This window comes from Asterias amurensis, chromosome 9 (genome assembly GCF_032118995.1).
Source record: "Asterias amurensis chromosome 9, ASM3211899v1".
Classification (NCBI taxonomy): Eukaryota; Metazoa; Echinodermata; class Asteroidea; order Forcipulatida; family Asteriidae; genus Asterias; species Asterias amurensis.
In genome coordinates, this window is record NC_092656.1 from 12,994,124 (window position 1) to 13,007,731 (window position 13,608).

Below are 13,608 nucleotides of genomic sequence, written 5' to 3' on the forward strand. Positions count from 1 at the left end.
AGTGTGATTTTGATACATACAATTCTTATTCTGATGTTTCGAAATCTAATTCTCTGACAAATACTTCTTTCTCGAAAACTTCATTCCTTCGGAAGGAGCCGTTTCTCACAATGTGTTATACTATCTACAACTCTCCATTTCTCGTTACTAAGTAAGGTTTTTTGCCCATAATTATTTTGAGTAGTTACCAATGGTGTCCAGTGTCGTTAATCCTATATGTGTAGATATACGTATTCATGAACATGAGGAAGCCTTTTTGTAAATTTTGGGAAAACACACATCGTTGCATGAAATCAACTCATTTTATTGTAACATAGATTCAAGCAATCGTTTAAATATCAATCAAAGCACAATACTTTCCATGATGAGAAAACAATTATTGATTTTAGTCTCGCTTCGCTACAGTTACCTTTGATAACAAACACTCGGTTGTACACCAAGCCTAAATAAATCAAAGGATTATTAATAAGCCGTTTTGGACAGATATTCCCTGCAGAATTAGTTTGTTCAAAGTAAAATAGTTTAGGGATTAATTGAAAAAAATATATATTTGTAATTACCTAATATCAAACAGTTACAGATTGCTGAAATACACAAACAAGAGATCATACACAATTTTTGTAAGTTTTCAATTCATTTGAAGTTATTTTTTAAACACTAAGTATTAGCTGAAGAATGTTCACACCAACGGCTCAGTGATGACTAGGCATGGCCTCACGGCTGGTAAACAGTTTAACACTATGTTATTATTAAGTTTCCTTTGTTATTGCTGTTCGTTTTGTGTTAAAGACCCACGATAGCCAGCAATACTTATTCATGGCACATTTCTCCCCCCCCCCCCCCCCATGCCACGAAGTAATACCTTAAACCTGTAGGCCACTTTAAAGGTGAAACGTACGAATTTTTGCTTAGTGCAATAAACGGTGATTTGTTACAGGGAAAACTGGATAACATAACCAACACCAAGATATTATTTTGTTACTGCTTGGGCTTATTTTGGGGGAACTATATTGTAATTTGTTTACGTTTTTCTGGCTTAGTAGTTTTCGACTTTTTCCAGTTAAAAATCTATGTTACTACCAACTTTTGCGCCCAATTTTGCATTTTGGTGAGACCTGATTTAGGTTTAATTGCAAAAATGAACTTATAGAAAAAAAATAGCCTCTGTGTTTTGGCGGTGGTGCAGCCCAAACACTAAACTGAGCAATATGCTTCTTCCACTTAGGTACAGCAGTAAGCGGGTTGCAATGCGGAAGGACGGGGAGTGTTCGGGATGACGGGAATAGTGGCACTCATAAACGCAGTTTGGAGGGTTCCATAACATTCGCTTCCTGTGTACCCGTCACAGTCAGTAACCTTTGCATCACGTCCCGCTGCGTTGTACATGCCCCAGTTTCCGTCACTGTAGCCCCTATCTTTAGCGTCTTTCATCTGATCCAGGGAACAAAGCGATGAACCAAAACTCTCACAGTTGGCTTGGGCCGCCGTCCGATCAGTCTTCCCATATCTTTCGTTTGTCAGACAAATACTTCCCGAATGAACTGCAGATTCAATGTACAATACGGGTTTACCACATTATGAAGAGTTTGCATTGAGAGAGTGGTGCCTATGATGACATTAAGTAGCTATACCCTCCCCCTAATGATTTTCCTTGAAATGTTGTATTTGAAATGTCAAGAGTTTGTATGATAATTTTGCACGGATCTGGATACTTAAACAGCCAATAAAAGATGATCTCAAATATAAAGATATTACAGTTTTCTAATAGCTGGAGTCCATAGGAAACAATACAATATATGTAACGAGTCTCTTACCTCACGGTAAAACATGGTAAAAATGTTTTTTACTACAGAACGCTTCTAGCAAAATTTCTGAAAAACGCGAGGTCAAACAAACCTGCGCGACAAAGGAATCGTGACGTCGGTGTGGAAAGTAATGCCCTCAGTTTGCCAAAGCTGGAGAACTGTGTTCACACCCAATTAGGGGAATATCGTAACTGGCGTCAACAGGTCATTATAATAGATAAGCCGTTTTTGACTCTCGGCTGAAAAAGCCGCGCGGCCGGCCGGGTGCATTTTTGACTCGAGTTATTCGTTACTAAATGCAAATTTTGAGAGTAAATGGTTGTTAACCGGTATCTACGATGTCTATTTGACCATAAAAATGTAATAGTTGAAATATTGAGATCATCCTTTATTGGCTCTTTAACGCTGTACTTACGTGTATACGATTTTCCACCTCCATACGAGGCCTTGGAGATGACGTACTTAAACTTGCCCGGACATAGCTGATTAGTGGCAGCTATGGACACTACGGCCAAAACCAGCATCAACTTGAGAAGCATCTGAAATGAAGCGAAATATTCCATGTATATTATATGCACGTTATGTAAATAAGGCTGGATACGGTATCGTTCACCAACAATCAGGGCCTAATTTCTCTGCGCTGCTTAGCGGCCTTTCCATTTCGTAGCACTGCTAACCGTAAGCGCACGAATATGGCGTGCAAACCTTTTCGTGCTTACGTCACACACAAAATGATGTCACAATACAAATTCATGGTGGACGCGCAAATATGGTCGCTTAATTTGTCTGCTAACCTATGAAATACGCTTGCACCTTATTTTTGTTTCTGCTACAGTAAGCACGAAAATTTGCTTATGAAATTGGGCCCTGCAGCCGATTTCACGAAACTTTCTACAACTGTGTACTATACTTGTGCAACGTTTAAGGCGCAATTTGCCCCCTAAATGTTGCGCAAGTGGACTTGCGCAGTTGCGTTGTTTCGTGAAATCGGCTGCAGATCCAATGGTAAGTGGCATGTCATGTTGTTTCTGAACGTCATGTTGTTTCTGAACATCATGTGGTGCGTTCGTTCAGCTTCCCGGGTCGACCCCGGTCTGCCCCCGGTGTCGTGTTTGTGGAGTGGGTCACTTTGGGGGCTGGCCCCGGGTGCTTGACGTCACGATGAGAGCGGTGAGTGATCGTTCGTTTATAGCTCTTGTCAGGGGCTCACCCGAGTGAGCACCGCTGGGTAGACCCAGGGAAGCCAATCAAGTGCTCCCATAGTGGGTGCATTCGTTTAGCTATCCTGGGTCATTCCCGGTCTGCCCCGGTGCGTTCGAATAGCTTTTGACGTCATTCCAGGGGCTCACCCAGGTCAATCCCCAGTGCCCTGCTTGTGAAGTGGGTCACTTGGGGGCTGGCCGCGGGTGCATGACGTCACAACGAAAGCGGTGAGTGAGCGTTCGTTTAGCTCTTGTCATGGGCGGCCTCACCCGAGTGAGCACCGTGGGGTAGACCAGGGAAGCTAATCAAACGCACCCATATACGCCATTTTTACACTACAGGTATTTCCTGGGAAATAGTACTCCCGGGAGTTACCAAATTGGGATACGGTTGGGATACGGTTGCTGGGGTGTTGGTGGGGTTAAAAAGTCCCGGGATTTTCCCGGGAGTTTATTTCCCGGGAAATGGCTCTGTAGTGTGAAAAGGGCTATAGTGTGGGATAGAGAGTTGTGACCTCAGACCAATCATGGAGGAAGGAATAGAAGGAGCTCGAACGAAGGGACTTCAAAAGTCGAACCTGCGGTACCGCGGTTGTTTAACAACACCTCGTAATCACCGACATACCTTATACAGACAATGGGCGACCTGGCGTATGTGTGTTTGCGCGTGCGCACTTGGTTCTTCACTCAACTATGGTGTCGTATGTCGTATGGATATAACACAGAAAAACAACTTTTTTGAGACCTGATACAAATTGTGTACACTTGTGCTCACCAAATCGAAAAACACAATTGAATACCAACCACCCTCGTGTACTAATACCAAAATTTTGAACCACCGCTAGTGCCCGGAAAGTAAAAAAAAAAACATAAAATATGCCATGATGTTTCAGTAAAACACCACAAACGGTATAAATGAAAACGGGTATATTCACAATTCTTGTCTCCAGTGATTCAACTTTACACGAAGGCAACGCACGTTCTGTACAAAGAAATCTAATCCTGCTCGTTAATCGGCCGTCCAGCTGGAGGTCTCCTATCTTTTTCCACTAGTTAGACGGGGGCTATGTCAGGGTATTCTTTTGTTACTCTGCGGTTTTGCGGGTCATTCGAGCTCCTTCTATTCCTTCCTCCATGGCCCAATCAAATCAAAACCCTTATATAGCTTTTAGTCATCCAATGCTATCATTGTACCCAATGGAATCTCTGGATCCGAATAAAAAGCACCTGTCTTTATCCGTGCGGATAAGAAGACAGGGCCCAGTTAATGCAGTACCGTGCCACAGTATTGATAAATCACTGGCTACCATCAAAAGCAGAGTGCTTGCATAAAGAGACTTGGACAATGCTTGCCACTTTTTTATCTTGCTTCACAGAATTTAAGAATATATTATTGTTGAAATGGTCGATTATGTAATGGAGAACAGACAACAAAGGTGTACAATCGTGAGAAGAACGAGCTGTAGGCGTCGAGTACATTGCAATCACGATGCAATCAATGAATTTAATTGGAAGCTAATGCTAGCTGTTGCCCGTCTTGGAAAAATATAATGGATGTTTTTCACTATAGTTTGGGGAATAGACAACGCCCAGCTTGCTTCGAAATTCTGGAGACTAGAGATTAACTGTTCATCTCCCCCCTCTTGCCTTGTTTTCCACGTAACATAATTTTGCTGTTGACATTGGTCCGTTTTGTGTGCGTTTTTTCTAGTAGTATTCCAATATTTGTAAAACCCCAATGGAAATAAATAAGTCTATTTGCTTATCGGTTGTGCAGTTTTTCTTTCATGTGCTTTTCTATTTTACGTCATTGTGTATTACTTAAAGACACTGGACAATATTATTAAACCGTCAAAGATCAGTCTTCTCACTTGGTGTATCACAACATATGCATACAATAACAAACATGTGGAAATTTGAGCCCGATCGCTCGTCGAAGCTGCGGGACGAACACAAAAAAACATTGTCACATGAAGTTGTGTGTTTTCAGACGCTTGATTTTGAAACCTCAAAATTCTAAATCTGAGGTCTCGAAATCAAATATAGTTTTATGCTAATATTTATTTTGAGTAACTACCAATAATGTCCACTGTATCTATAGACATTGGACACACTTGGTAATTGTCTAAGACCAGTTCTCACTTGAAGTTGTGTGCTTTCAGATGCTTGATTTCGATACCTCAAATTCTAAATCTGAGGTCTCGAAATCACATTCGTGTAAAATTACTTCTTTCTCGAAACTTCGTTACATCATTTTTTTTTTTAATAACTATTTTGAGTACCAATAGTGTCGACTGCTTTTAAAGCCATTATACACATTCGGTAAACAGTATTGCAAAGTCCCACACTTTGTGTATCACAACTTATATGTAAAATAACAAACGTGTGAAAATTTAGGCTCAACCGGTCATCGGAGTCGGGAGAAAATAACGGGAAAACCCACTCTTGTTTCCGCACGTTTCGCCGTGTCATGAGTTTAAAAATAAATCCGCAACTCTCGCTATCGGGAATTGATATTGTTTTACTGTTTTCTCAAAAAGTAAAGCATTTCATGGAATAATATTTCAAGAGAAGTCTTTCACCATTACCTTCTGTAAACCCTGTAAACTATCTGTAAATCTGTAAACATTTTTTTTTTTCTCTACCGAAAGTGTATAATGGCTTTAAGAGACCATTCATTTCTGATATATAAAAAGCCTCTGAAGGTTTAAAGGCAGTGGACACTGATACTGATTGGCAATTACTCAAAATAATTATGAGCATAAAAACCTACTTGTGTACGGGGAATGGGGAGAGGTTGATAGTACAAAGCATTGTCAGAAACGGCTTCCTCGGAAGTAACATAGTTTTCGAGAAAAGTCATTTTCCACGACTTTGATTTCGAGACCTCAAGATTTAGAATTTGAAGTTTTGAAATCAAACATCTGAAAGAACACAACTTCGTGTGACAAGGGTGTTTTTTCTTTCATTATTATCTCACAACTCTGACGTACCAATGAACTCAAATTTTCACAGGTTTGTTATTTTATGCATAATTATGTTGAGATACACCAAGTGGGAAGACTGGTCTTTGACAAGTACCGATAGCGTCCATTGTCTTAAAATTTCCTAACTTTTGTCAGTAAGAATATCAACAGAAATAACTCTATGTTGAGATAATACACATTGTTAAACTTCGTATTAAGACACGTCCTTTACTTTGACCTCTGTATTTGATAGGTCAAATCTTGCATTGGCACAAGTCGATTTGGTTATTCAAACCTATTTGTTGACGATGTGTAGGCGTATGTATTGTGTTGTAAAGTTCTTGATACTTAAAGCATACAAGGGCATGGCAAGCCCTCCATTTTGAGAAAATCAAGTAAACAGATAATTATTTGCTATAAATAAGGGACATGATAGGACATAATAACTCAAAACAGGCCTTCGAAACTTTGAAATCAGAAAAAAACACAGTTCACTCGGAATTTATGAAAACAAAACAAGTTTTCGGTTTGGGCTGTTTCGGAATGACCAGTCTCACCTTAAAGACAGTGGACACTATTGGTAATTGTCAAAGACCATTTTCCTCACTTGCTGTTTCTCAACATATGCATAAAAAAACAAACTTGTGAAAATTTGAGCTTAATCAGTCATCAAAGTTGGAAGATAATAATGAAACTCTAAAACTGAGGTTTCGAAATCAAATTCGATGAAAATTTGTTCTTTCTCGAAAACTACGTCACTTTAGAGGGAGCCGTTTCTCACAATGTTTTATATTATAACACCCCTTGCAAGTATTCTGCCTGCTCATTGGTTTAGAGCGCGTCACATGACATGTCTTAGTTTTGCTAGACGACGGCCGTGTGATAGTGCGTCGGTTTGCCATGCGCTAGTCCGAAGACTAGCACACGGCGCCGTGCGCTAGTCCAACAGACTAGCACACGGCGTGCAGTACCCAGACGTCCGTTGCGTGTACGAGGATGATAAATTAATAGTCTGTAACCATTTCGGATTGCACGACACTACATGCAACACAGTAAGTAAAAGTGTTTGCAATCTGTATTCGCGTCGTCCGTGGATTGTAGCATTCAGGTCTGTAACTTAATAATAATAGTACAGTATTTAGAAATGTTTGGGGTGTTATAAAACAAATATTGACTGCTTTTACTCGTGCAATGGTTAAAAACTATGACTCCCTCGGTGATCCCCGGAGCGTTCTATTTTCCCTCGGCTTCGCCTCGGGAAAATAGAACGCTCCGGGGATCACCTCGGGAGTCATAGTTTTAACCATAGCACTCGAAGCAGTCAATATTTGTATACTAGCAACCTCTCCCCATTACTCGTTACAAAGTAAGGTTTTGTGCTATTGTTTTGAGTGATTACCAATAGTGTCCACTGCCTTTAATTAAACACAACACAATATTACATGATATTTTTTATATAAATATGAACATGCGCAGGCCTACCTTGAAATTGATGGAAGTTTAATTTGTATAATTATTGCCGGCGCAATAACGTCTCTCAATCCTGGAAGATTTGACGTACTACCTCAGCGTTGGCTCTGACTTGTTCTGACACCAGGTTCGGACAGAAAATAAGTCCAAGCTCGCACACACCACGTGTGTGCGCCACACCCACACATACATGACTATTCATGTGGGTTTAGTGCCCAGAAACGTGTTCGTTGCCTGTATACGCGGACAACCAATGGAACCACACTACACTATGTTAATTACGGGGTTACATCATCAGATAAAAGGAGCTCAACAATTGAATAAAAAAGCCCTTCATTCACCTATCCATAGAGACCAACCAAAGTATGTAAATAGTTGAAAATAGGACCAAACAACCATTTCTATTGGTCGGTGAATGAGGTGTGACTAGATTTGAGCCAATCAAAGTACTTCAATTTATTATACACCAGGGCCCAATTTCATGACCCTACTTACCGCCGAATTCTGTGCGTACGATCACTATTCCCCGCTTGTGTGCAAGCGTCGAATTTCTGCGCTAGCCATGTAAGCGTATAATGCCTATTGATGTGGAGTACGCACGCGCAGAAGTCAAAAATCGCCGCTAACTCATGAAATACGCTTGCCGTAAGCACAGAATTCCCTGCTTCCGTAAGCCAGAGCCATGAAATTGGGCCCTGTCTCTGCATGCAGACGACCTTTCAAGCAGAACTCGTGTAAAAACGGTCAACCCGCGCGCTACACCCACGTCCGCCTACACCTTTTTCCTTTTGTTCTTTCCTTTGTCCCTGTAGTTAAGAGCCTCCCATAGACTTTGTACACAACATTCCTTGTGGAACACCCCAACCAGTCTTTAGAATTTCCCTATGGAGTCCTTTTATTTTCCCTTTTTTGTTTTGTCCTTGGTCTCCATAAGGTGGGTCCATGGCCTGGACCCATGCCGTAAAGGCTTCACATTCGCATGCTCAACTTTGACAGATTTGCCCCCTAAAACTTGTGTCATTAATCCGCACCTGAAGATGCTGTTAACGCAAATTTCTACTGCTGCTCCAATTTAAAGGCTTTTATTCTTTCCAATTCGTTATGTCTCTTATTGGCCTCAGACTGCACCACAGAGCATCTAGAATGGATATGTTTTCCCCAGCCCGTTAAAAGGCTTCGCATTTTTGCCCAAAACTAATACAAGTTAGAAAACCTCGTTCACTTTTTGTTGTTTTTAATATTTTACAAAAACACAATAAACATACCAACATGATAATCTCTCTTATTGACTTTACTTCGCATCATTTACTACAATTGATTTTGAAGAAAATACATTAATATTATTCAGTTAATTAAAGATGCTATGTCAGATTTTTGGCCGATTTGACCCAAAAATTTTGATTTAAAATTCAATAGGTATTTTGATGGGGGTCGAGAAAGTTACAAGCTTTCATTTGAGCCATTGCTCGAAAAAGTCCGCCAATCATTGGTAGCAGTGAAATAAAGTGCTCAAAATTAGTTTTTGTCGGGATCCCGACAATAATTATATCACGTGACCAATTCTTATGTGTTTTATAAGAAACGTTTTAAATTTTTGTCATGGTTCCTGACCATTAAAAGTAAAAGTTAAACTTTTTTTCGTTAGAGCTGGTGATACTCTTTTCACTTATTCACTCAAAAAAAAATATATTTTTTTTTAATGTTTGGGGCCAAAAATTTGACATAGCATCTTTAATGATACCCAAGATTATTGTTAGACCTATTTGGACAGATTTCCAGACGAGGCATTTTTTCTGAGTAGAAGAATTTGTTAGGGATTAATTGACAAATACTTTAGTTTTTGCTGACATCAAAACGTTAAAACTTTATACTGCAGAAACAAACAAACAAAAGACCATGCACAATGTTGGTAAGTTTTCAATTCAATCCGTTATTTTTGTAACACGGTAAAAACAAATAAGTATACGTGCAAACTAACTCGCATATCGTTTATGATATAATAATAATGTCTTGTTAGGAGACACACGCCTTTTGGCGATAGTCATTTTATTTTTATTTTGTTTTACTTTTATGCTCTCCTGATTATTATCAATTATCAAGAACCAGGCCTCGGCGGGTTTAAACCACTAGTTGAAAACCGATTCAACACACTTTGATTCCCATTCATAAATACCTTTCGGTCAAAAAAATCAACACTTTTGGTCAAAAAGTAAAATAAATGCAAACATTATAATTTGTCTATGATTTATTTCCACACAACACCCCTCCAGCTATGAAATGGTAAGGCCCAGTCAAGGATATCGGGTAAACAACTCCTTATAAGGGAATGCTGTGCGCGTCGCGCGCACAACTGTCTCGGCCGTTGCTCTCGACCAATAGGAATGAAGAAACTGTCTTATAAGAACAGGTGCAAGCTCGCGTGTCACGCCCATGTTTCAAAACTTTTTACTGGTCATAAACAAAGTTTTATACACACCCACGTGACACGCTCTCTACCAATAGGAATAGCGAAACTGTCTAAGGTATTTATGAATAAGGGAATAAAAGGGTAGCGACAAGTTCTTACACGGCCGTTTAAAGCCGGCAGGGTCGAACTGACGTGTGATAAAGACGTTACAACCAACTTTTGCGTCAAAGTTTTGCTGTTGGGTGAGACCTAATTTATGGTTAATGGAAAAACGAAATTATAGAAAAACTAGAGCTTTTGTGTTTGCCGCAAATCGAGAATTATGTTTCTTTCACTTAGCTACAGCAGTAAGCACGTTGCATGTCGTAAGGACGGGGAGTGTTTGGGATGGCGTAAAAAACACCTTTCCCATCATAACATTCGTCTCCTGTGTAGTCGTCACAGCGGGTAACCCTTGCATCACGCCCCTCTATGTTGTACATGCCCCAGCGTGAATCAACGTAGTCGTAAGACAAGGCGTCGATCATCTGCTTCAGGGAACAAAGAGACGAACCAAAACTCTCACAGAAGGCTTGGGCCGACTTGTGATCATTCTTCCCAAATGTGTCTTTTGTCAGACAAATACTTCCTACGGTTGAAACATAAAGAAAAGCATAGTTATGAGATAGTGATGGGTTCCATGGGATTTAATGTGTCAAAGTTGGTCCAAATTCGGCATTCTGTCAGCACTCATGTTATGTGTTTACAACAAGCGCCAAACTAGTCTTGGAATCAAGTCGGTAATTGTTGTGTGGGGATGGTACAAACATCACCCTCGTCCATGTTACCTTCGATCGGTGTATGTATAATCGCACTGTGCCGGTGCACTCGAGGGAGTGCCTTTAATAGCATTAAGTAGCTACATTACGTTTCCTCCAGTGCCCTGCTTGTGGAGTGGGTCACTTAGGGGTGACCCGAGGTGCATGACGTTACCACGAGAGGGCGAGGGTGGTCGTTCGATTAGCTCTTGTCAGGGGCTCACCCGAGTGAGCACCGCGGGATCGACTCAGGGAAGCTAATCGAACACACCCTATAATAATTGTGGCTTCTAATATATAGGGCACATGTCCGTCCCTCAATGACGTTCCAGGCGCTGTAACATAGTATTTCCTGCAAGATGTGAGACTACGTTTGAGTTATGAGACTTAATTTTGACAGCACCCTGTATTATAAGGTGCTGTGGCGCAATTTGCTGCTAATCGGTCCAGGAACACCGGGGCGAACCCCTTCACTTTTGGATAAGTGCACTGGGATCTTTTACATTTATTACATAGCACATGAGACCAACGGCTTAACGTCCCATCCGAAGGACGAAGCAATGGTCAAGTGTCTTGCTTAAGGGCACAAGCAAGTGTCACGGCTGGGGATTCGAACCCACATTAGAAACACCAGAGTTTCAAATTCGGTGCTCTTAACCGCTCGGCCACGACACTTAAACTTCCAAATGATATTGCTTAACATTGCTTAATTTGTATTCGAAATGTAAATAGTTTTTATGATAATTTTGCACTTGGTGGGTACTTTAGGGTACCAGTACATACGCTCATACGATTGTCCCCCATCATATATGGAAGTGTAGATAGTGAAGTCATACTTGCTCGGACATTCAAAAAGGCGGTTCATGGTAGTTGCGGTGGAAATCACGGCCAAAATCAGCACCAACTTGAGGATCATCTGTAACGAAACCATTATCAATAGTAAGTCTATGTTTCGCAAGTTTTACGGATACACATACAGATACCGATACGTCGACACTTTGTGTGTTCATGTGACGCGTATCCGCGACTATCGTTAGTTGCACACACGTTGTTTACGTGTGTCTGTTTTTCAATTAGTAGGGAATAGAATTACAAAAGTAACATTGTTTGCTTCACCTTTTCCTTCCATGTTATTAATTCATGTACTGTGCGTTAAATTTCAGTAAATCAAATAGTGTTGAGTGTTTGTATTGATTTATTATTTTGCTTTCATATAATTGATGAACTGTTCTGAGTCAGTATGAAATACATGTTTTCCTGTTACGACTAATATCAAAGTTTCACTTTGACTGCATCAGACCATGTATAGACTTAGATTGTAATTCGCTACCTCCATGATCAAACACTGTTTCTGCCATCATCATCATCCAATGCCGGTTTAAGGCACCATGGAGGTATACCCCCATGTGGAAGCACTAACCAGCAGAGATTTAAAGACACTGGACACTATTGGTAATTGTCAAAGACCGGTCTTCTCAACATATGCTTAAAATAACAAACCTGTGAAACTTTGAGCTCATTTGGTAGTCGAAGTTGCGAGATAATAATAAAAGAAAAAACGCCTTTGTCACACGAAGTTGTGTGCGTTTAGGTGGTTGAGTTAGAGACCTCAAATTCAAAATCTGAGGTCTCGAAATCAAATTCGTGGAAAATTACTTCTTTCTCAAAAACTATATCACTTCAGAGGGAGCCGTTTCTCACAATGTTTTTTACTACCAACTGCTTTCTCCAATGCTCGTTATACCGAGTAAGGTTTTATGCTAATAATTAATTTGAGTAATTACCAATAACTGTCCCACTGCCTTAACGACTGCTGAATGCGAAAGGTTGGTGAAACGGAGCGGTATCTACTACACGTATATCCGAACAAACAAACATTAAACAAACAAACAAACAAACAAACAAACAAACAAACAAACAAACAAACAAACAAACAAACAAACAAACAAACAAACAAACAAACAAACAAACAAACAACCCAGTCAAAATCGAAAGAAAATACCTATAAAGCTGAAGGCATTATTGTTTGTAAAAAAAAGTCGAAGTAGCAGTAAACTGACGTCCCCAGTCTGATGGGGAGATTAAGTTGTATCTAAACTCATCCAACTGTTAGGAAAAAGTCCTTGGATGATGTATCGCCTCGAATCAGAAAAGGAGTGGGTCAAGAACCCCCTGCTTTGAATCAATACTGCACTACTTGCTAAGCTGTATACTATGGGGTCGATGCATGGTTTTTCAACCTCGGACAACGAAGCTGAAACTGGGCCCATTGTTAATCTACTACTAGCCACCACTTGCCTGCACCATTGATATCCCGATTGTGGAGTTTGTGTGCAGACCGAACAGATACAGAACTGTTTCGGCTTCGTTTTCTGCTACGTTCTACAAGATTGAAAAACCATGTTCGACCCCGTGACGTGATACTGCAATTAAAAGTATTGTGATTCATGCCTTGGTGAATCAAAGCGGGGTACTTGCAAAAAGACCCTTGGACCATTTTTGGACAATGCTATCCACTGCTTTATCTTGCTTCACTGAATTTAAGAATGAATTAGTTACGGTTGAATTTACTTGGCACTTGCCCATCTTTTGCGAATGTATTGCATGGTTATTGTTGAAATGACCGATTATTTAGCAGTTGCTGTTGCCCATCTTCGGAGAGTATAATGGATGTTTTTACAAGATTTTCGGAAAAAGACCACAGCAGCTTGCTTGGCAGTCTGTTTGTTCGAAATTCAGGAGACTATACGAACTATTCGTCTCTCTTCTCTTGCCTTGTTTTCAATAGCTCATCTTTTTGCTTTTGACATAGGTCCGTCTGTTTTTTTTTTTCTTTCTTTCTTTTTTATACAAATTATATTCCTTTATGTTTCTAAAAACCTAAGTTTTTATGCAGTTTTTCTTTCATGTGCTGTTCTATTTTGGGTTTTTGATGACACTGTTTAACTTAGATTACCATTC

The 13,608-nt window shown here is 40.2% G+C and overlaps 1 protein-coding gene and 1 long non-coding RNA gene across 2 annotated transcripts; both read right to left on the reverse strand.

Annotated features, from left to right (window-relative positions):
- Positions 1–288: 288 nt before the first annotated feature.
- On the reverse strand, positions 289–7,590 carry LOC139941739 (uncharacterized). Its single transcript, XR_011786622.1, has 3 exons — positions 7,456–7,590; positions 2,221–2,344; positions 289–1,541 (listed from the first exon to the last, which is right to left on the reverse strand). It is a non-coding gene; the product is annotated as an uncharacterized lncRNA (long non-coding RNA).
- Positions 7,591–8,728: 1,138 nt separating this feature from the next.
- On the reverse strand, positions 8,729–11,560 carry LOC139942045 (uncharacterized). Its single transcript, XM_071938729.1, has 2 exons — positions 11,431–11,560; positions 8,729–10,478 (listed from the first exon to the last, which is right to left on the reverse strand). Exons 1-2 carry the CDS (start codon positions 11,510–11,512, stop codon positions 10,186–10,188), a joined length of 375 nt encoding a protein of 124 aa, XP_071794830.1. The 5' UTR covers positions 11,513–11,560; the 3' UTR covers positions 8,729–10,185.
- Positions 11,561–13,608: the final 2,048 nt, after the last annotated feature.